This window comes from Centroberyx affinis, unplaced genomic scaffold (genome assembly GCF_046629955.1).
Source record: "Centroberyx affinis isolate AG114_WGS23_722 - 3 ecotype Tasmania unplaced genomic scaffold, CSIRO-AGI_Caff_v1 ptg002386l_1, whole genome shotgun sequence".
NCBI classification, from domain to species: domain Eukaryota; kingdom Metazoa; phylum Chordata; class Actinopteri; order Beryciformes; family Berycidae; genus Centroberyx; species Centroberyx affinis.
The window spans coordinates 76,868-99,076 of NW_027280641.1; the positions used below are offsets into that span (position 1 = coordinate 76,868).

The 22,209-nt window shown below is 40.8% G+C and overlaps 1 protein-coding gene across 1 annotated transcript; it reads right to left on the minus strand.

Moving 5' to 3' along the window:
* Positions 1–162: 162 nt before the first annotated feature.
* Positions 163–18,700, minus strand: slc37a3 (solute carrier family 37 member 3). Its single transcript, XM_071533639.1, has 14 exons — positions 18,636–18,700; positions 17,025–17,267; positions 14,976–15,090; positions 13,643–13,735; positions 13,133–13,216; positions 12,865–13,010; positions 12,137–12,233; positions 11,937–12,021; positions 11,382–11,581; positions 10,811–10,952; positions 9,977–10,078; positions 3,943–4,142; positions 3,189–3,254; positions 163–2,690 (listed from the first exon to the last, which is right to left on the minus strand). The coding sequence occupies exons 2-14, from the start codon at positions 17,099–17,101 to the stop codon at positions 2,598–2,600; spliced, it is 1,500 nt and encodes a 499-aa protein (XP_071389740.1). The 5' UTR covers positions 17,102–17,267; positions 18,636–18,700; the 3' UTR covers positions 163–2,597.
* Positions 18,701–22,209: the final 3,509 nt, after the last annotated feature.

The window sequence follows — 22,209 nt, forward strand, 5'->3', positions numbered from 1 at the left end:
TATAAGGAATTGAAAGAGTGAGGACATGTTGCCAAGCACAAAACGAACACAAGGTTTCCACCCATACAATAACAATCTCTTATCGGCCTAATAAAACAGTTTATGGGAGCGTTAAAAGACAGATAACAACAAACAGGAATTTGCAAAAAGGTAATTTGCTTTTATTCAAAACATGAATTACATTTACATTAGTTAAAACTTGAAGAGTGCACTTAAATAAAAACCGAATTTAAATATATACACCACAGATTGAGTTATACATTCAACATACATTTCAATATACAATCTGTTAACCATTAGCTTGGCAAGTCCAGAGACAGCTGAGGTGCAAGTCCCATCGCTCCAGTTTTAAAAGATGCCGTTTAGCATGAGGAACTTGTCTCATACCAATGATCATGATGAAATGCACTTATATCACCTTTCCCAGATGCTGAAAGCACTTGACATGATGATTTGTGTATCTAAATCCAGGGCAGGAAATTACTTCTTGTCTCCACCGGCCACGGAGGCTGGAAAATCCCCCAATTCACCGGTCACTTTCACTATTTTAGCAGAATACTAGATTTTAAGAATAGGATAGGAACTCTGAATGATGGTTGCTTACCTACCAAAGCAGCTGGTAAAGTAGACAAAACTAGGCAAAAAATATAAAAAAATATGGCAGGTGGTTAGCGGTAATTTCCCACCCTGTCTATGTCACTAGATATAACATGAAAGGACCAGCATTTCCCTTAATAGCCTTTATCTAACCCAACTGAATGATTGACACAGATGTTTTGACACAGATTTACAGTGAAGTGTTCTTCTCAGACATACTGCACCTACCCTGAAGGAACAAGTAAACAGGTGTGCAGTTTCTGCTACAGACTGGCAAAACTTTTATAAAGACGTGAAATGCAACTGTACAGTTTATACGATGAGATGTACTGTGTGTGCGCTTCGGTGTAAACCAAAAGTGCAGACGGACGAGTGAGAAATCAAGATGAGGCGGAGTTTTAACAGTGTGTGTGTGTGTGTGTGTCTGTGAGCGTGTGCGAGTGTGTTCATAAGGATCTCTTGTGACTAAAAGAGCTTCGGTCGTTGTAAACATTCCAGTCATCAAGAAGTGGAATTGGAATGACTAACAAACATTAAGTCGGCAGAGAGGACCCCGCCCCCCCCCCCTCCCCAATGAAAAGACTGTATAGTGCCATCTCTCACCCGGATTACAGCACACTATTCACAACTGTAAGAGAAAAGCTCTCAAGTGGCTCCTAGGCGAAGGTTTACCCAAAAGCATCTTTAAAGGATGGTTCAGTTTTTAAGAGACTTATCTGACTGATCATGAACTCTGAGTCCCTTCATTCCAGCCAAAAAAAAACACGCGGTGTCTTGGTGCTTTAGGGCATCACTGATTTGCAGTATTTATGAAAATAATTGTAATTATTTTTCAGTTTTCTTTGGTTTATTGAGTAGTATCCAATCAAGATAAAAGTAAGTAACGGTTCATTTTTTTGTGAACATTGAAAACGATCATGAATTTTCACACAACCTTACTGGAGTTTCTGTTAAACTCCCACAATCCTTCCTTGTCTTCAACAAAGTGATCATAAATAAATAAATCAGATAAATGAGGCTACTTTAAAACCTGAACCATCTCTTTATTTTCGTTCAAATAATTGCATTAACTCCTTGGGAAACCCAGTTCGGATCTAAGCCCCTCCACCACAGTGGTTCTCAACCTTTAGCATGGACGTGATTTTTCAGTTTTGTTTTAAGGACTTCATTTTTTGAGGCTAAAACATCCATCCATTCCTAATTTGAGATTGTAGTTTTCCTGATTTGTTTGTGTTTTGTCATCACTTCCCTGCAGATGAACCCTAAAAACAAATCAACGACTACTCATCGATGCAGGTCCCCACATTCAAAGTGGTAGATTGTGATTTCCTCATTTTAGACCTAATTACTGCAGGAAGGCTAGAGAGTGCAATATTCATTATTTCAACAAAAAAAGACTACATATATGTATAAAAGCTAATAATATATTTGTATAGTACAATTATTATTTTTCACATTCCTTAGGTCAACATGACCCCCAAAACTTCCCCTGTGACCTCCCCTGGGGGTGCTGTCCCTTAGGTTGAGAACCGCTGGTTTAGAAGGTCAACTTCACTCAACTCTACTCAAGTACATCCACATCTAAAAAGTTAAATATTTACATCCATTACATCTCTAAAATATACACAATAGTACATTCTGTGATGGCCCTGTAAGGACTGAATCTACAGACTGGTCTGATTTTTAAAAACCGACCCCTCGCTTCTTTCAATCAGGCACTTCAACTCCATCTCACCATCTAAAACCTTGTCTTTGCACGAGTGGAAGTCTACATTTACATTTTACATTTACATGCGTTGGCTGGTGTGGGGATGAAACCTGTGGCCCTCTGGCTACAGGACGGGGTCTCTAACCACCCTAACTGTCCTGACTGTGAGAAACAGGATCCAGCTCATCTTTCCACATCCCTAAACTCACCTAAGGAGTTGCTTCTGGGCAGCCGAGGCGTATCATCCCCTTTATGAGAGTAGAAACGATACGGCCGACAGATGTTAAGGCTTTCACAGCTGGTAGCTGAGCGCTTGTCTCTCTCTCCACATGGCGCGCAACTCCCTGAAGATCAGGGGGGTGATGAACACAATGCTGCCCCCTGTCTGGAACACACACACAAGAAACAAAGTTAGTGTAATGATTAATGCGCTGTTAATTTAATGCTACATTTTCATGGAATACAGGTGTTGCAGTGGGTAAGGATGCACAAATTCCACTGCAGTTATTGGGCCAATACCAGGCTGAATTATAGTATCAGTGACTGGAAATCTCTGCAACAGTGAACTCGAATCAATTCATAAAGTGATTTTAATAAACAGGGCAATTAACAGTGGAAAAAAATGACATTTATATAGATAAAAACATGCTACAAAAGGCAAGTGTGTGTATGTCTATGTGTGTGGCAGTCTACAATATCAAAATGCTAAACTGCCTTGTGTAACATGTCAGAAGCAAAATGGCTTTGGATACACATGTCCATCAAGTGATAAGTAAACACACCAAGTCAGTAAAGGCAGTTAAAAAGTGGTATTAGTGCATCTGTAGTTGTGGAAACACACATCTATAAGACCGAATACAGATCTTATATGGAGTCATCTTACCATGACTATGAAGAAGTAGAAAACACACATCCAGCCCAGCTTGCTCTCAATCAGGGACACCAGGTACTACAGATTATAGAGAAACGAAAGCACATATTAAGAGGATGATAGAGATATGAAAGTACTTTGTGTTTGTGTGTGTGTGTGTGTGTGTGTCCGTCCGTCTCTCTGTTGGCAGGTATAACCATAGCTGTGATTTCCAAAAGTCTTCAAGGAAAACTCCACCCTTGGATGTTAGATATCAGCAAACTGTGATGTTCAACGCATTCTAGGAGTTATTTTGTGACATAATTTACCTTTTTGGTGTACCCACTTTCCCCTCAACCTGCCTTGTCTACTTCTGCTTCAGTTAGAGACTTCTTACATTTCCCAAAATGACTTTCGACAACCCCCACAGAACTGGCCTGAACTTGTTGCATTCGGCTTTGGGTTACACATGAAGGTGCACAGAGAGTGATAGCAAAGAGAGGGGGAGTTTTTCCAGTTGAGAAAAAGCAAGAGTCTCGCCCCTTACTCAAAATGCAACATGGCTTGTGGTTGCATTACATTCTGGTCTATTGAGGTAACTGTCAGTGAAGAAATTGGTCTTTCTGCCGCTTCTACAATGGATTTCTCCCTGTTTGATTGTTGAACATCGGTGCAAAATGTTGAGTCTAGAAAGAAGCCCTTGCTCTTTGATTCTGAGGGACTGACTGATTCTGTGTGTGTTTAAGACATTGTGCAGTATATGTGTATATTATCATCTATACTCTACCTGTCCCCCGGCGGCCCCTATACTCCCAGTGCCATCCACTATGCCGGTGACTGTAGCCAGAGCCTCCTGACTGCCCCGGAGAGCCTCCTGTCTCCCCAGGTCGGCAGAAATGGCCGAGCTGATCATATTGGATGGACCGCCGATGAAGAAGCCGGTAGTGGCCAGCAGCACCGAGTTCACCACCTGGTCGTTCGGCGAGTCTGAGGGAGGAGAGAGGGAAAGGGGAGAGAGAGAGAAAAAAACACTAAGGCTGGGATTGTAGACAAGAGCGGCATCAATCTGACATATTGAGCTCTTGGTCCGGTTTCTGACACTCTGAGTTGAAACATAAAATGGGTCACAGGCATTCTTGTGAGCCCCAACATTTTTTTTGTGATCAATTTTTTATTGGGTGTGTTTAAAATAGCACATCTTGCAACAGTGTGGATTAGGAAATGTTGTATTTCCTGAGTAAGAGGAAAAGGGGTGGTAGGTAGGGATTTGGCAATGTATACATATGTACAATTACACTTACATATGTATACATACATACCTACATACATACACACATGCATATATACATACTAACAACATGTGTGCATACCTACAAGTACATATGTACACATACACGCATAAATACACAGTATTACATACTTAGTACACATAGAATGTGTGCAAGAGCATACGCATATGGACATATGTCTATGAATACTGACTAAAACATGTGAAGAAAATTAAAGTGTGAAGACTAACCTAAATCTAGCCTTTGGAATTACTGACCTATTTCTAGAATGATTTTACTGAGTGTTACTGAGAGTTAAAGAGGGTTCTGGTTCTGAATAAGATCTTGTGTGGACATGATCACCTGTGACCAATTATCAATTGTTGTTGTTTTTGCACCGTTGATTTTTGCAGTTGACCTTTCAAGGAGACAGATATTGTGAAATAGTGGCAGCCAAATATTACTCATAACAATCATAGAGTCAAATCAACAATTAAGGATGTTTTTTTTGGCAGCTGTCGCAAGTATTAGGCGCTTCTCTTGAAAAGACAGGGGGATGCTTGAGGTGTGACCAAAGAACAAGAGACCTGGACAGTTTGGTTTGGGCCTTTGTAATAGTCTACTTAATGTGGCAGCAATACGGTGCCATAGTGCATTAACAGGTTGGCAATACAAAAACATTTGCATGAAGTCACCAATTTTAAAATCAGGGCGCCTGTCGCATCGATCAGAAACAGACAGTTTTGCTTTAAATCTGCGTGATGGAGTGAGATGTGATCTGTGCACAAATCTATAGTGGCTCAGTTGATGGGCAAGATTTTTGGAGGAAGAGAAGATGTTGTCCCATACTGAAGTCCAGTCACACGTAATGTTGAAAGCCCTACGGTCAGTTTCCCATTTGCTAGTAATGGGTAGGGTAGGGGAGTTATGAATGGAGAGCTTTCCATAAAGTAGTGATACAAGGTCTGCTGTTTTCCCAGAGGTAATCAATTTACCAAGCGGATGTGAGCCAAGGTAAGCACTCCACGGTACTCCATATGCTTTAAGGGCTGATCGGAGTTTGAGGTAGAAAAACCAGGAAGAGCCAGGGATGGAATATGAATTTTTTAGATCTTGGAAGGAGCGAAGTCCATCCATATTGTAGATATCACCTAAGTTAAGTGAAGTCAAAGTCAAAGCGTTTATTGTCAAATGCACAGTTAAAAAAAGTTTCCCCGTACAATGAAATTCTTCCTTTGCCTTCCACTCTGAATGTCATTTATCAAGAAACACAAGGTATAAAAAAAGTAGAGATAAGAGAGAATAATAATAAATATCCAAAGAACACTATGTACAATATACAGAGTAATATTAAAGATAAAGAAAGTTAAAGATACCGCATGAGGACCATTGAGGAAATTTGAAAAGGTGTTGAGCCAGAAAGTAGATTATTATTATTCCATACAGGGGACCGATTGTGGAACTGATAAATATTTCTCTACTTGTCGCCAAACCGAAAGGGTGTTAGTCATGATGGACCCCATATGGAGGGATGCGGTCCTAGGTTTTATGCCAGAGAAAGGGAGGTCTTGAATTCTAACTGGATGGGATAATGCGGATTCTATAGCGCACCAGGGGGGATTTAAAAGCGGATCTAGTCAGACTCTGAGTGACCTCAGCTGAAATGCCCAGCAATAGAATTTGAAATTTGGGAAGGACAGGCCACCTAATTTTTTGGGGAGAGTTAAGGTGGAAAAGCTGATCTTGGGCTGCTTGTCCTTCCATAAGAAACTTCTGCAGATAGTGTCAAAGTGTTTAAAGAACGATGGTGGGGGAGAAAGAGGAAGCATTGAAAAAAGGAAGTTGATACGGGGCAAGATACTCATTTTAATCAATGAGATGCGACCATGGAGGGTCATTTGTAAAGGAGACCAATTACTCAAATCTTTTTGTATTTTATCTAGTGCTGAGTTGAAATTAGTCTGTGATTTTAAGGGAAGGGATTGTCTGATCTGAATGCCAAGATAAGTAAGCCCATTATGGTCAATAGCAAGTGGAAGAGGAGGTAAAATATCTATCTTGGATGCTGAGTTCAAAGGCATAAGAGTAGACATTGTCAAGTTGATTTTATAACCAGAGAAGGAGCCAAATTCTCCAATTAGTCTAAGTACATGTGGGAGTGAACTAGATGGGTTGGATAAATATAGTAGAATGTCATGAGCATACAGAGAGATTAGGTGGAATGTTTGTTTTATCACTATGGGTGAAATATTGGGATGATGTCTGACAGCCTGAGCGAGAGGTACAAGAAACAGCGCAAAAAGGCCTGGGGAGAGAGGGCACCCCTGTCGGGTCGATCGATGCAACAGAAACTCAGGTGCACCAGGATGGCCAGTTTGGATGCAGGCAGAAGGGCTTGAGTAAAGAGTGCAGATCATATTTATAAATGTTTGGCCGTAGCCAAAGCGTTTCAAGACCTCCCATAAGTAATTCCATTCCACCCGGGCAAAGGCCTTTTCTGCGTCTAGTGATAGGATAGCACATTATTGACTCTGAGTTGCGGCTGCATCGATGATGTGAAGTAAGCGGCGGATGTTATCGGAAGCAAGCCGGCCCTTTATAAACCCTGATTGATCTGCATGGATGAGTGAGGCGATACAGGTGTCCAATCTCCTTGATAACACCTTAGCAAACAGTTTGAAATCACAGTTTAAAATTGATAATGGTCTGTAACTGGAGCATTCCAGGGGATCTTTATCCTTTTTCAGAAGGAGAGAGATAATGGCTGATTTTTGGTCTCTGTGGAATGCCCCAGTTTCAAGTGAGTAATTTATGGATGCTAGTATAGAGGGGCCAACCAAATCCCAAAGAAGTAAAAGCCGCTCAAGGGGAATGCCATCAGGCCCAGGAGATTTGGATTTTGGCATAGAGGCTAGGGCTTCTTTGAGTTCTGATATGGAGATTGGGTTATCTAGTATGACAGTCTGCTCATGAGAGAGTATAGGAAGTTTTAAGGAGTCAAAGAAAGAGAGCATATTCTTGTTATCTTGGGGGGCCATAAACCATACACTGACTCTGTCAGTGGAGGACTTGAAATAACAAGATGAAAATGTTTTAACAATGAGCTTGGGGTTGGTACTATCAATTGAAGGGTCAACTAAAAGATTAAAGTCACCACCTATGACCAGCACAGAGTCTGAAAATTCCAGCTGTCTACACTTTATATCATCAAAAAAGGAATGGCTGAACACGTTTGGGGCATATACTGAAGAAAAGCAGAATTCGGAGTTGTTTAAAAATACAACAGCAAAGCAGAATCTACCTTCATAGTCGCCACCAGACACTCCAAGTTTAACAGGTAAATTTCTTTGAACCGCAATTAAAGCACCTTTGGATTTATTGGAGGCACAAGAAGAGGAAATTACCTTGTAAAGTTTGTTCTGAAACCTGCCAATGTCATTAAATTTTAGGTGAGTTTCTTGCAGAAGTGCTACATCAATATTTTTTTCCCTCAACAGCTCCAGGCATTTAATTCTTTTCACAGGTGAGTTGAGTCCACGTATATTTAATGTTAAAAAATTATAGGTAGCCATCGGTCAAGGTGAGAGAAACAGATAGCAAAGGCCGTCACAAGTGACCGAATATCAGATGGGTGTGTGGAAGAATAGGCAGAAGGGGGGGGTCTATCAGTACTTGGGGTGGTTATAGTGGGTAGTATACCTATACGCTGTTGCAAAGTGTACAGAGTGTGCATTATGTGCAATAAAAAGAAAGGAAAATAAATTAAAATGAAGGAGCCAGTATGCCAGGGGCATGAATTAGATAACCCCTGAAGGGTCACTGGCAAAAAGTACATAGCAGTGTTCCTGAGTCACAGACACAACATGGAGGGAATACTGCTGGACCCTGAGTATAAAGAGAAAAATTAATAAGTATTCCAAAATCTCAAATGAATAAAACCTTACCATGTTATAGGAGTAGATTTGTGCATAGGAGAGCAATACAAAAAAAAAAAAAAAAGGGGAGGAAATGGGGAGGCATTAACCTTAAGTATGACCTTAAGTAGTGCATTTTAATTAATAATTCAATTACATAGCCTACTCCTGTTAGGTCGGCATGAGAAAAAAGGACTATTATAATACAATATACAATATAACATACAACACCAGGAGTGTGAGTGTTATGAATAATATAAATGCTAAATGATAAGTGGTAATATAAAAGGTAAGTGGTAATATAAGTAGTCAACACTGATGGCACAGTGGTAGTGCAGTGATGAGTGCAATAACAGTACAACAGTCCAACAACTGTACAATAACTACAGTGTCCCAAAAATTCTCAATTGACTCTCACTTCAACACATCAACCCAGTCTGATGTCTCCAAGTGTGTAGCGTGTGTAGACTATGATAATTTAACTGTATGACCTGCTTTACCACGGGCACGGAGTCCCCATTCATTGTCAATGCCGCCCCCTAGCGGCACAAAGTCAACGTTACAGTGTGACTAACTAACAAACAAATGAACTAACGGACGGAGACCGATCCATAGTCCCCCCTTGGTGGGGGACAAAAACTAGAGGCAGCAAAAGCACATACAGCCTATTAAGCCAGTCAAATACGCAACTTAGAATGTTTAGAAACCCGGTGACCAGTTGCAATAAATATGAAAAGATGACAGTTTAAAAAGACATAAGGAAAAAGAAAAATGTTGTGGTTTCCAGGTTTATGTTTCTCTGAGAGAAGAGAGAGAAAATGATAATAATAGGCTAATTCTGTCCATAGTACGGTCAGACATGGAATTAGGCAGATCTTGTGGAGCAGAGTCCATAATGTTAGAGTGTGTGTGTGTGTGTGTGTGCGGGTGTGTGTGTGTGTGTGTTCGGGAGGGGATGAGCTCACCGCCAGGTAGAGCAGGAGGTCAGTCCGGAATGAGCTCTTGGGGGTCATTGAAAGAAAAAAAAAATCTTCTGCAGCAGCCGGGGTTCCGAATAAGTGTTTCTCTTTGCCACAAATGACCCTCAATTTGGCAGGATAGAGTTCTCAAGACCCTTCTCGCAGAGCACTTGCATGACCGGGAAGAAGGCCATCCTCCTGTCCGAGGTAGCGGGAGAGTAGTCGGCAAAAAGCCGTAGCTTGTGGGTGCCGTGGGTGATAGTGGATCCGTTGGCGCGGTAGGCATCCATAATGACCTGTCGATCTCCGTAACGCAGCAGTCGGAAAATCATAGTCCTGTGGGAGATCGGTTTGGCAGGTCTTGTGCCGGGGTAGATCCGATGGGCTCTTTCTATTTCAATAACCCCTCGGGATGAGAGTTTGGGAAGCCAGAGTGGGAGATGGCGTTGAAGGAACGACGCGGCATCATTCCCCTCTTCCACCTCAGGTAGTACAACCAGTCTTGGATCGCCGAGTATAGTCTTCAAGTTCAGTGATATGTTTCACAGCATTACATTAAGTTTCCCCTCATGTGTATGGATTGTGTTGGTGTGATTGCGAACGTCCGCCTGTAAGATGTGCGGGTGGATAGCCCCAACATGACGAGACAACAAGGTGTTTGATAATGTGTGTGTACTCACGGCTGTAGCCCACCAGCGCTCCCATGGCCAGCAGCAGACTGATCGCCAACACCGGGGCTCTCTTCCCCATGAAGTCAGAGATCAGACCCTGAACTGTTCCTCCTGACAGAGAGGGAAGGATGAAGAGAGTTAACCCACACTTATTTCTGTTCTTTCCGGCAGTGTTATGGGTAATGACAGTTAATCACAGTAACTGCAAGGATGTTTATTGATTTATGAAAGAGACAAGGGCAGGAAAGCAGGAAAGGGAAATGAACACCAGCCACCAGCCAAATGCTGGTAAACTGTGGCTGGTAAACACACCTCATTTGGATGTCTTATTTTATTGTAAAAGTGTATTTGACCTGTAAAATTGTGAATGTGGCTAGTGAACTTTGGACTGTAACAGCTACTGTGCTGCTGGAAAAAACAGTTAGTTTCCTGCAGGGGGGATAGAGAGAGAATAAGCAAAGATATAATTTTCTATAATTCAAACCAAACGCACTGTAAGGAATTACTTAAAATTATGCATTCTTAGTAATTTTTTCCAGTTCCCTCGAGCAAGATTGTGGATAGTAACTCTGCATGAGAATGACTGCAATGATTTATGAGTTTGCAATTTACAATTTGTGTAAACTATCTTTTTATTTTAAGCCAATATCCGAGCCTTGCTAGCCTGGCACTCTCACAAAAACTCTGGTCTCATATCTAAACAACTGTAATGTTTTTGTTCTCTCTTGTCTACTTGGAAAAAAAAGATCTCAATCACAATGACGCTACCTGATTACTGAATAAAGGATGAAAAAAAAGATGAATAAATCTGACATTATTTCATGGGACAGCGCTGCCACTCACCGATGATTCCTCCCACATCGTACCAGACAGACAGGCGGTCGGCCTGGGCCTCCTTCCAGCCGTAGTTGTTGCTCAGGTAGAAAGGAAGCCAGAAGAAGAAAGAGTAGTTGACCAACTTCAGACATGCATAAGCCAGGGAGTACTGCAATATAAACAGGGACAGAGTCAAGATAATGTGGAATAAAAAAACAAATTGGAATTGGAATTAAGTCCAACTAAACGAATAGGAAATGTCTCGAGTGTGTAAGTGGTTTTATAGCCTTTTTAGATAATAAGAAATGGTATGGTAGGAATGAGGAATGGTAGGAATGGTAGAAGTTAAAGACAGAGAGAAACAAAGATAAGAAAAACAACAACAAAGAAGGCCAGATTGAGAGAAAAAAAGAGTGAGACAGAGAATACATGCACATACTCTAACTCCATATCTTGGAGTTTCTTCCTTATTTTTTTATCTCTTGTTTTTAACTGCATTCGTGCCCTTTGATCTCTGTAAAGCACTTTACGGCAAACTGGTTTGTTAAAAGCGCTTTCTAAGTAAATTTGACTCGACTTGTTGAAAATATAGACTCACAGGTAGCACACCGGGTAGACAGAAAGCCTGGCAGAAGCCGATAGCTTGAGGAGACTCGGCCTGCGGTTCGTCCGGCTCCTGAACGGAGTAGTATCCTCCGTCACACACCTCCACTTCCACCTCCTCATCCTCCTCATCGCTCATCAGAGGCCTGTGGCTGTCGGTGTCCGTCTCCACCGGCCCGAGATCCAAACTCAGACCTGACACACACACACATAGAACCACACACACCAAAGCTATGTAGGATACTTACATTCAATCAGCTTTTTAGATAATATCAAGATTTACTTTACTGGGAATAAGGTCAATTTAAAGTATACACTGAGTTGGGGGGTGCAACTGAAAAACCAGTGATATGTCCCATGTACAGTAGTCATGCACACACACACACACACACTCACACACACACATTAAATACAGTCTCAAGCAACAATATTGTAGATGTAGAATACTGGCATCCTCACAGCATTTTAGATAATGTCAAGATATACCTAAATACATTCAAAGTAAACAAAGAATACACATTTTTTCCAAGATGTTTAGTGTAATGCTTACCGACTTCTTTTGGGGAAGTGAGCAGGCCAAAGAACACCACCACCCCACCAGCAAACTGCACCACAGAAGTCACCAGGAAGGCATACTGCACTCACCACAACACATATTAACATTTAGAGGCTGAGAACGCTATAGTAAAAGGCATCAATTACGTGTGTGTGTGTGTGTGTGTGTGTGTGTGTGTTTGGTGCGTGTCTCACCTCGTAGCCATACTTGAGCACGCTAGAAGCCAGGAAGGCACCCAGGATGTTGCCTACAGAGGCACAGGCACTCCAGAGGCCGAACACAAAGCCTCGCCTGGAGGAGCACAGTTATGAGGAGTTAATCTCCAAAACACTATGAATCCATTAAAAAAAAAACTAATTATCTCAGGTTCATCTTTCAATATCTCTCAAATATGGCAGATGCAATCTATAAAAGCTTTTTCCCAATTTATCAACCACAATAATTTGTTTTAATTTCGCCATCAGTCCTTTTTTTAAGATGATGTGCCACTTTTTTCAGATGGCGGATATCTCATTTTAGAACAAAACTCTTCATATGCTTTCTTAAATGCAACTTCACAGAGAGCTAGCTGACTTGCTATTTTTATATTCAGCGAATTATATTTACAAGTTCTGCAGCTGCGGAAAACTTTCGGCCTGAATGGTGTCTATGTTTTGACAGGAGCCCTACGTGAATGGATGTCATTGTGTGAGTGTGAGCGTGTGTGAGCCGTGTGCGAGAGTGTGTGTCCTTGTGTGGGTGTATATCATAAAGCTCGACTTGACAGACTCAAGTTTGTGTAAATGACACTTATGTTTATATGCTGGATAGATCTTACCAGTTGCAACCAAGTTCTAAACATATTCACTTGCAATGCATACACAAAAACTGTATTTATCCAACATTGCTCTAAACGGTCAGACAGAGAGAAAGTGTCACACACCCTGACTTGCCGAACCAGTTGCCCATGACGGCCACCACGCAGGGCCAGACGGCCGACTGCAGCAGGCCGTTCAGCACCCACAGGCCACAGTACAGGTAGATGTTGTAGAAGTGGAGCCATTCGGTCAGAGTGCCAAACACGAACTCCTGCAAACACACAGACAGTTGCAAGAGTTGTATCTCAACATTTCTCAGAGTTTAAAACCCCCAACAAAAGATAAAATCTGTAGGATTAGACACACAACACACCGTAATGTGTGAATACTCACCACTGCAGCGGAGCCACACAGGCCGAAGCAGAGAACGTAGCGTAGGTTCAGTCTGTCCCCAATCACACCGCTAACATACAGACCCTGTGTGGGCAGGACAAGAAAAACAACAGAAATGACACAGAAAACTATGTCGTCACTACATTTCACTATAGGGGGAATATGCTACTGTTACACTGATTGGCCTAATGGGGATACTATAAACAAAAGTCAAAATTTCAGACTTTGAAAGACCATAACTCTTACATCAGCTCCTACAGGTCTGATTTTGACAAAAACCTGGAGGGATGATGCATTTTTCTAGCAGCAGGAGCAATTTTCCTGCTGTTGGAGGCCAACGTTGCTGAAGGAATGCAAGTGAAAGACATGAATCAACTTTTCTCCCCAGTCCTACTTGGCACACTGTGAATGCGTGGCGCCCGCAGCTGCTGCCAATTCGGCCGATACTTGTGGCAGACCCCGCTTCTCTCAGAAGCTTGTTAAACACAGGAAACCGTGTTCGCTACTCACCACAGCGTAGGAGAAGAGGAAGATGGTGTCCAGCGCTCCCAGGAACAGCGTGGCCTCCTCTTTATTTGCAAACAGACGACTGTCCTCCCATGTCTGAGCAAAATTAATTATACACAGTTTAATTAACTACATCAGGGGTTCTCCTTTTCATGTCCAAATAGACACACATGATAGGATTTTGTCCCAGAACCCCCCTTATGGGAAACAATTTGTTGATTTTGTATTGAATTGTGTAACTGTACATTGGGAGATTATAGTGGTGAGAGTGAAAGCTATTATTACAAAAGTCATTTTTACACATGAATGAATTAAATGATAGTGAAATTAAAATATTTCTCATTTTGAGTGTGCCCAGATCTCACTTTGACACCCACTGAACTACATTAATTAATAAAATAAATAGCAAAAAAGTGGCCCATCCTGCATGATATTATATGGTTATGTTACACTATAAGCTAACACTTGAGTGAATGGAATCTAGCCTTTACAATTGATCTCAGAGGCAAGGGTAGCCAAAATCATTACGTCACTGGTCACTTGATAAGCCTCTCCACGCACTGTGACTCTCTCACACACTGAGGCCGAAGGAAATTCAATACCACATAATTAGAAGTCCGAGGCCAAAGGGCTAACATCCTGTTTAGGGGAAGTATTCTATAAGTGGCTGTGGCAAGAGGTCAGAAAAAAACAGGAGGGGAGCTGGGGGGCTTGGAGGCTGAGCAATGGAACAAAAAAAAAAACAAAAAAAAAGAAACAGGAGAAACCTGCATTCTCTTCTTCTCAACCCAGTGTGTCTCTACTCATTGAGCACATACAGTACCTTCCCTAGACAGAGGATGTCTATTCCATTCTACTCTGTTCTATTCAGCTCAGCATACCTACTGATTGAGCGCAAACCCCAACCTGTACAGAAGGCATTAATTTCATCCTATTCCTTTCTACTCTATTCTACTGTGATTGGGCCATAAACAATACCGCTGCAGGGGAAGATTGCTTATTAGGATCTCTTTTAGCTCAAATAGGCTACTCTTCTTTTACATAAAAAAAACATATTTTAAATTTTTTTAAAAATCATAAAGACACCAATAAAACTTGCAGACAGCACACAAACAAAACATACAAATATGCATATACAGTTTCACAAAATACTGCATGGACAGATTCAGAACTGTACAAAAAAAACTAATATAAAAGGAGGGAAGGATTATATTGTATTGTATTGAGCTCAGTTATATTCTATTCTATTGTGATCGAGCTAATAGAGTTCCTCTCCAGCTGGTTTCTCTACACTTCTGCTCTGCTCTACTCTACTTGTGATTGCGGCGCTCAGTACCTCGGCAGGGGAGAAGGCCGGCACGCTGTCATTCTGGACAGACGGCGTCCACTGAGCAGAGATGCTCACTTTCACATTGCTGAACGTCTTCCTGGATGCATGCAGCAGCACATAGCTGGAGAGACAGAAGAAGAGGGGGCAACTCAGCAAGCAAAGCGACAGGAATTTGATAGAGACTTATTCAAGACACCCACGTGGAATAACCAGGCCAAAGTTCATCCTTAAGCTGTAAAGGGACAAGTACTGATTACTTGGCTAGATCAAAACAAAGTATCACTTTTTGGCTACTGGCTAGCAAATGGAAAGGGAATGTAAGAGGTATAGGAGGTTTACAACTGTCTTGTTAGACCTTAATAAACAGCTTCTTAAACTGGTTTTCAGTCTTGCTTGACTGTCCATTTTTTCATCTTGCTTCTTCTAAAGCAGTAGGCCTGACAAGCCAAACAAGGATCATAGAAAAATGCAAAGGGGATCATTTTTGTTGTCGGAACTGGGTTTGTTTGCGATCCTATTACCAGTATCAGTAACAGTACCTCTTCATAATCTATTAACTAACTGGGCCATAATTCTCCCTTATTTGTTTGTTTTGTTTTGGGCTAAACAATAACGCCGGATGATGAATGCTCATTTTCTTTTTCTAGCAGAAGGGTCAATTTCCCAGTAGCAGGGAGTCCACCGCTGCTGAACACAGTTAGGGGAAACACTGGAATGCAACGTCATTATCTGAGAAATGGGAAATGGCCAAAAAGTCAAACCCAACTGTTTTAGTAATTGTGCTGAACTGCGGTACCCATTGTCTGCTACTAACTGCTGCAGACGGCATTTTGCATTACCTTTCTGATAAGAGCGTCTGAAATGGACGCAGACTTGTGATACCACAGCTACTGTAGTCAAAGATTAACTACGCTGACTACTGACTGGGCCTGAATTAAAGAAACATATGGCAAGGGATTTACGAACTGGCTTTAAAAAATTATTGAAGCCCTGCTGTGTTTACTGTCGCTGCACACTCTCCATTTCAACATTCATTTTTTTCAAGACCTTAATTTCTTGACAGGATACTATGATTTTAGTCAATGTTAAATGTGATGTATGCCGACTGTGGGCGGCCTATGGGACTGCCAACTAGACCGCTACAATATAGCTGAAGACTAATCTTCACCACAATATATATGAGAAGACAATGAACAATTACACAAATATTGAGTCTTATGCATCAGGACTTAAGAATATGTTCCATATTTTTGCACATTTTGTGACATTCCTAAAGTTTCTGAGACCTGAAAATAATTCATTTCCCATATTTTTCACATCCAGGAACACTGCCTCTTGGAAATCATTATACACACATGCTATCTTAACAGTGTTTGACCTATCTTAACCTTGCACCATAGATCTCTGACCTACTCTGGAATTTGATAACCCAAGCCATTTAATTGTGCTTTTATACTCTAGCTACACTGAGCTCTCCTTTTCACTTTGCCATGTCTCAAGTTATATAACTCCAAAAATGTTGTATGTGGGCTCTTTTTGTGGCTCAGCAGGCGAAAGTGCATAACAGGTTTTTGTGTCAACTGTACGCTATCCAGTGAAGCAGGTGTGGCTTTATATTTTAAAACTCTGTTTTGTATACAAAAGCAGTGTTTCAAGCACCCTTATAGCTCAACGGCGAAGGAACAAACAATGTTGCAACAATTATATGGGTTTGAATTCAGCTCGTGGACTTAGTTTGCAGAGTCTCATATAGTCTTTCTTCCATCTTTCTTATCTCTCTCCACTGTAAATATCTAATAAAGCAAAAAGCTCATAAAATAATCTTAGAAACAAAGCAAAATCAAAACAAAAGCATTGTTTCCCAACCATAACAGTGAACAATCTATACCTCATTAGTTTTCCAGTTACCCAGAGGACAAGTCTAATATCGCAGGCCCACTATGCTGCTTTGTCTAGAAACTAAACCAGGAGAACATTTCCAAAAACAGCTGTAGCAGGTTTGGTGAACAACTCCAGTGTGATGAAAACTATTAAGGCGGGGCGGGTCTAGTTTACCTAAAGAAGGTGAGGAGGAAGGCAACCAGATGATGATGGGTGTACTGTGACAGGCAGCCACAGCACGAGGGAGGCATCACAGGGGCGGCCGGAGGGAGGAAGAGGAGGTGGAGGACGAGGAGGAGGTGGTGTTGGTGTTGGTGGAGGTCTTCAGGGGACGGCCACGGGACAGGGAGGGGGCTCAGCTAATGTCATCCACTACACCAGATGGGACAAACACTGGCCTACAGCAATGGCAAAGCTCTGAAAAGAAGGAAGGGGATATCAAAATGCTGAGCTGTACTAATATTATAAGTCTAGTTTACTAGATTACTATATTCTATATTTAGGCCTATATGAAGATTTTTGTTTCAAAGTGAGACATTCACAATTTGACAGTGACACCTACTCATATGAAATGATTGAGAGTGCAAAAATAAAACAAATTATGGCATATTTTAAAGGATAGTCAGTAACCTAAGTCCTTAGCTGACTAAAGGAGAACACTTTTACAGACTGGATGCCTCATATATGAGTGAAAATTGAACAAATCTATAGTGTTTTTGAATCGAACACATGATATCCAATATCAATCAGTCTACTTAGTTCATCTGTTTAGAGTGTAGAATGTATGATTATCACTTAGGCTTACCACACATGAAAATCAATATATACACCAATACAAAAGCCACTTGCCTTTCATTTCATTGACAAATCACTTCATAATCATAACTGATATTATTTCAATGAGTGTGGTCCCACCCAGTAGGCGTATGTCTTGGATACTAGCCCAGCACCATTTATCTGGTGGTGCACACTGTCCACTCAAGTAAAGGATATAACAAGCTCTGAATCAACTTCAAACACTCCTTTGAATCAAATGCAAACAGGGTTTCACCTCATGTGTTATACACTGTATGCCACATCACACTCAAAGTGCAAATGGCAGCAGGATGTCCTTTTCAAAGGATATCAACTGTATTTGTAACGTTAGATCACAGGACAAACATGCTGTTACAGTTTGCCCAGGACTGAAACCCATTCAAATCCTGGAGTATCAACCTAGAAAATGAGGTCAAACAGCATATCCCATACAAATACAGACAAACAACCTGACTGGTAATCAGATACTTAACATTTTACATAACGTCTAAGTCTTACATAACTTTTAATCTTTATCTTTTGGCAATTTCTTCTTTTTAACACAACACGAAGCAATGGGTTAAGATGCTAGTTCGTTTGTTTGTGGATGTTTAGAAATGTCTGTTTCCAAGCGCAGGAGTTTGTTTGTTAACGGATGGGGACGACTTATGTTTTATTTATAAATGTTGCATATTTTAAGAATACGTAATACGTGTATTCTAATTACTGACTTAACGCTACAGTCCTTCTGACCAGCGTTTTGTGGTTTCCTCAAAGGAGTGACATGTAAGAGGACGTATTTTATTTTTGCCCATCTCTGATTGCAACCAAGAAGTGACAAGGCACATAACAAGGGGACACATCGAGTAGCAAATTACCCAATTCCGCGTCTATTACACCTACAAGTCAATGTATAACACCGCGAACAAACTGCCGGCAGTTACAGTTTCAAACGGAGAATAAATTAAACACCCAAAACAGCAGTCTTACCTTTCTGTTCAGGTAAACGTTAGCTTGTTCTTGGAGTGGCGACCATCTCTGTTTACTGTGGCGCTATGCGGATTCTTGTTTCACGTCACTGCTCGCAGAATACGGCGCTGCTCTACTGCCACCAACAGGACAGGAGTGGAATTACAGGTGAAAAGTGGAACGACAGGCGCAAAGAAAACAGCTGAGAGTGACAGCAGCTTACTAGAGGGGGCAGCTGTTCAACTCTCACCTGTCACCGTGCCACTGTGGGTTATAGTCACCCTACTATTGGCTGCAGGCTGATTTCTACGTGCTTTTAAAAAACTGCGCCGCCAATACTTGCATTCAGTCTACTGTCTGACACGTCGAAAGAGATCCAGCATTGATCTTGGCCAGGATTTGAACTCAGGTAGGGCATGTTAACATAAAAATACTGTTGGTGTGTTTTGTGTTTATGCTGAAGTAAACTGGGTGTACAATTATAAAGTGCTGTATATGTTAGGATAGACTACTGTTACAAATGATTTGAAACTGATCTGAATTTGCCATGCTGACAAAAAGGTAATAGTAACCATTAGAGAGATTCGTCTGGTTTACTTTCTGGTTTAATGTATGAATAATATTACAAACTATCACAAAACATTACCTGATTTTCTAATTTTCATATGCATATTTTTCCATTCAGCATTTAGAGTAGTTATATGGACATAGATTATGTCTAGAATTAAGCTAAGAAACTTCAGGACTTGGTTAAAAAAATATATACTATATATTCCTTTACATGTATTCCATACTCATTTACACATTTTAGAAATTTCAGGCTATTACTTGATGCTCATGTGATTTCCTTACATGTCAGTTAAAGGATGCTTTTATGCATAATGTAGACAAAATAGTGTTTGTAATTAGCCGAGGTCTACAGATGTGAATTGTAAGGGAATTCACTTGTGTTTTTGTTTATCATCTTAATTTTTTTTATTTTTTTTATTCTCTTTTGGGTGAGACAGTTTTTATAATCCCCCTGGTGTTTCTTTGTGTCACCCACAGTTTTTATTTTTTTATCTGGGCTTTCTTAAATGCTTTTTTTTAATGATGTGAAAATACACTAGGGGCAAAGGGGATGGGACATTTTGCTACAGCTGTCATTGCAACTGTGGTCTAGAGGCAGTTGCTGCAATGTGGATTCCAACGAACTTGGGATTTGGAGGGAAATGATGTAACACGATGACCTCTGGATATACCACTCCTTCCCCTGCAGCTACTGGACTAGATTATTACAATCAGTTTAGATCTATTATAAGTTTCATTCATTCATTCCTATTAGAAAATATAGCATGTTCATAAAATTCATCAGCGAGAGAGAGAGAGAGAGAGAGAGAGAGAGAGAGAGAGAGAGAGAGAGAGAGAGAGAGAAAGAGACAGCAGACAGAGAGATGAACAGAAAGAGAAAGAGAGGGAGAGAGAGAGAGAGAGAGAGAGAGAGAGAGAGAGAGGAAGTCAATTCAGAGTGAGTGAGAGTTGCAGATTGGGAAAAGGGGGCAGGGAAAAGGGATGTACAGTACTTTGAGGTGGGACTTTTATGTCCCTTCTCTACACTCATTCAATTGTCTGACGCATCACTTCCAGGCAGCACACTTTATATTAAATCAGTAAGTTAGAAAACTGCGTTTGCCGACTTTAGCTATCCTGGATAAACGGTACATCAAGGCGGTTTGGAAGTCATACCAATGGATACTGTTTTAGCTGAGATAGCATCTGTGGCAGTATGCTCCTGTTCCACTAGTGCATGCATGGAACCTGTACAACAGAGGGAGGTAAGGCATAGAGATTTAATGATATGCCATTTGATATATAAAATTGTGTGTACTTACAGTGGGATTTTAGTCGGCTGTATTAATCTGCTCACTTTCTCTACATTTGTCTTTGCCTGTGGATGAACAAATTTCTCTAGTCACTTTGGGTCGGCCCATTAAGATATGGATGCTGATAAGATTGGATGATACTGATAAAAAAAAAATCATACTGAGATTTTGTTGCTGAATATGAATTACACTACATGAGGGCAGAGCATTTACTACGACACAGTTTCTTTTTCAGCACTTAAATAATTGTAATGAAACATCTACAGGGGAGAAAATAAGATGCTTATGGTTTTAATCTGCTCCGTTTGAAGACAAAAATAAAATAGAAATTCTACACAACACCAGTATCTTGTTTAGGAAGCCGTCTTGAACATCTTTCCCTTTGAGAAAAAATGTAAACTGCAACAGCCTTTTAGTTTTTTGATTAATCACGCAGCTCTGGATGGTATGTTCTCCTTCCTTATCGTACATAATTGTGTATCTGAATGTCTGTTTCTCAGCTTATCAGCTACTCTGCTGCTTTAGGAGACATACGCTGTCCCTCTGCTTATTCACACTGCCACTTGGGCTTCGTATCAACTAAACAAATGATGACAACAGTCCCAGAGCTGGAAAATACAAAGGATTATCTCAGAGGCCACTGAACTTTGAAACATTGGCCTGAGAGATGTGGAGGAGAGGAGAGGAGAGGAGAGGAGAGGAGAGGAGAGGAGAGGAGAGGAGAGGAGAGGAGGAAACAGGAGAGAATATCTGAAAGGAAATAATAGGGAGAGAAGAGTGATGAGTGTGGACTTGAAATGTTGATTTGTGTGATGAACTCCTCTTGGGAGTCACACTGAATCCCCTGGCTGTCATGCTTTTTCCTTGAGTCTGCCCAGCTGGCTCCTGACTGCTGCACATTACCAGCTGTGAGTAAACAGAACAGTCACGCTGCATAAAACGTCAATCTTAATAAATCACTTAATCTCAGATTGATTCTTGTGTGAAAAAATCTGCCAGAGTGGTGAGATAGCTTCCCTCTTTTTTCTAATGCAGTCAGTTTCAAACAAATTCTTAAAAAAAGTGACAATATTTTCAGAGTCTGACCGCTTACACCTGTTTCAAGATGTCACCTGACTCAAGAAAATGTTTAAAACAAGTTGATTTGCATTGGAATCTATGTTTAGGGAAATTATCTCATTAATTAGCAGATTTCCTCACTTCTATTAAGAAAATCCTGGGTAACACTTTACAATACGGTGTACAAAATCTAGAAAAAATCTAGAGTAAGGATCAAATCAGGAACGAACTGCTAGTTAACAAATAGTAGTTCCTGAATAACTCTGAATCAAGTAGTAGTAGTAGATAATGATAAGTTACCTAAGATCGGATTGTTAGATACCATGTTAATGAACCAGTATCTCATGATTAGTTCCTGGATACCTGTAAATCCGCATAATGAACACGTACTTAATGAATTGTTCCTGATTAGTTCTGAATAAGGTGCTAAATGGCACGCAAACAATAATAAATCATTACTTCCTCATTACCTCCATATTAGTTACGATTTTTGTGTCCCCTCAAGTAAAGTAGAGCACCATACTGAGTGGTTACTGGTAATGCATCATTACTTCGTGATTACCTTTCCATTAGTTACCATTTCATTTTTTCAACTTAAAGGTAATCATGGGACGGTAATCATGAAGTAATGATGCATTGCTATTCGTTCCTTACTCGTTCCTTGATAACTACTA

Excerpts from the sequence above, each read along its gene's own strand:
- slc37a3 (XM_071533639.1), bottom strand. The coding sequence starts at position 17,101 with ATGCCTCCCTCGTGCTGTGGCTGCCTGTCACAGTACACCCATCATCAT. Across the intron at positions 13,217-13,642 it reads TCCTCTTCTCCTACGCTGTG|GGTCTGTATGTTAGCGGTGT; the intron begins GTGAGTAGCGAA and ends CTGCCCACACAG. Across the intron at positions 10,079-10,810 it reads CGATGTGGGAGGAATCATCG|GAGGAACAGTTCAGGGTCTG; the intron begins GTGAGTGGCAGC and ends CCTCTCTGTCAG.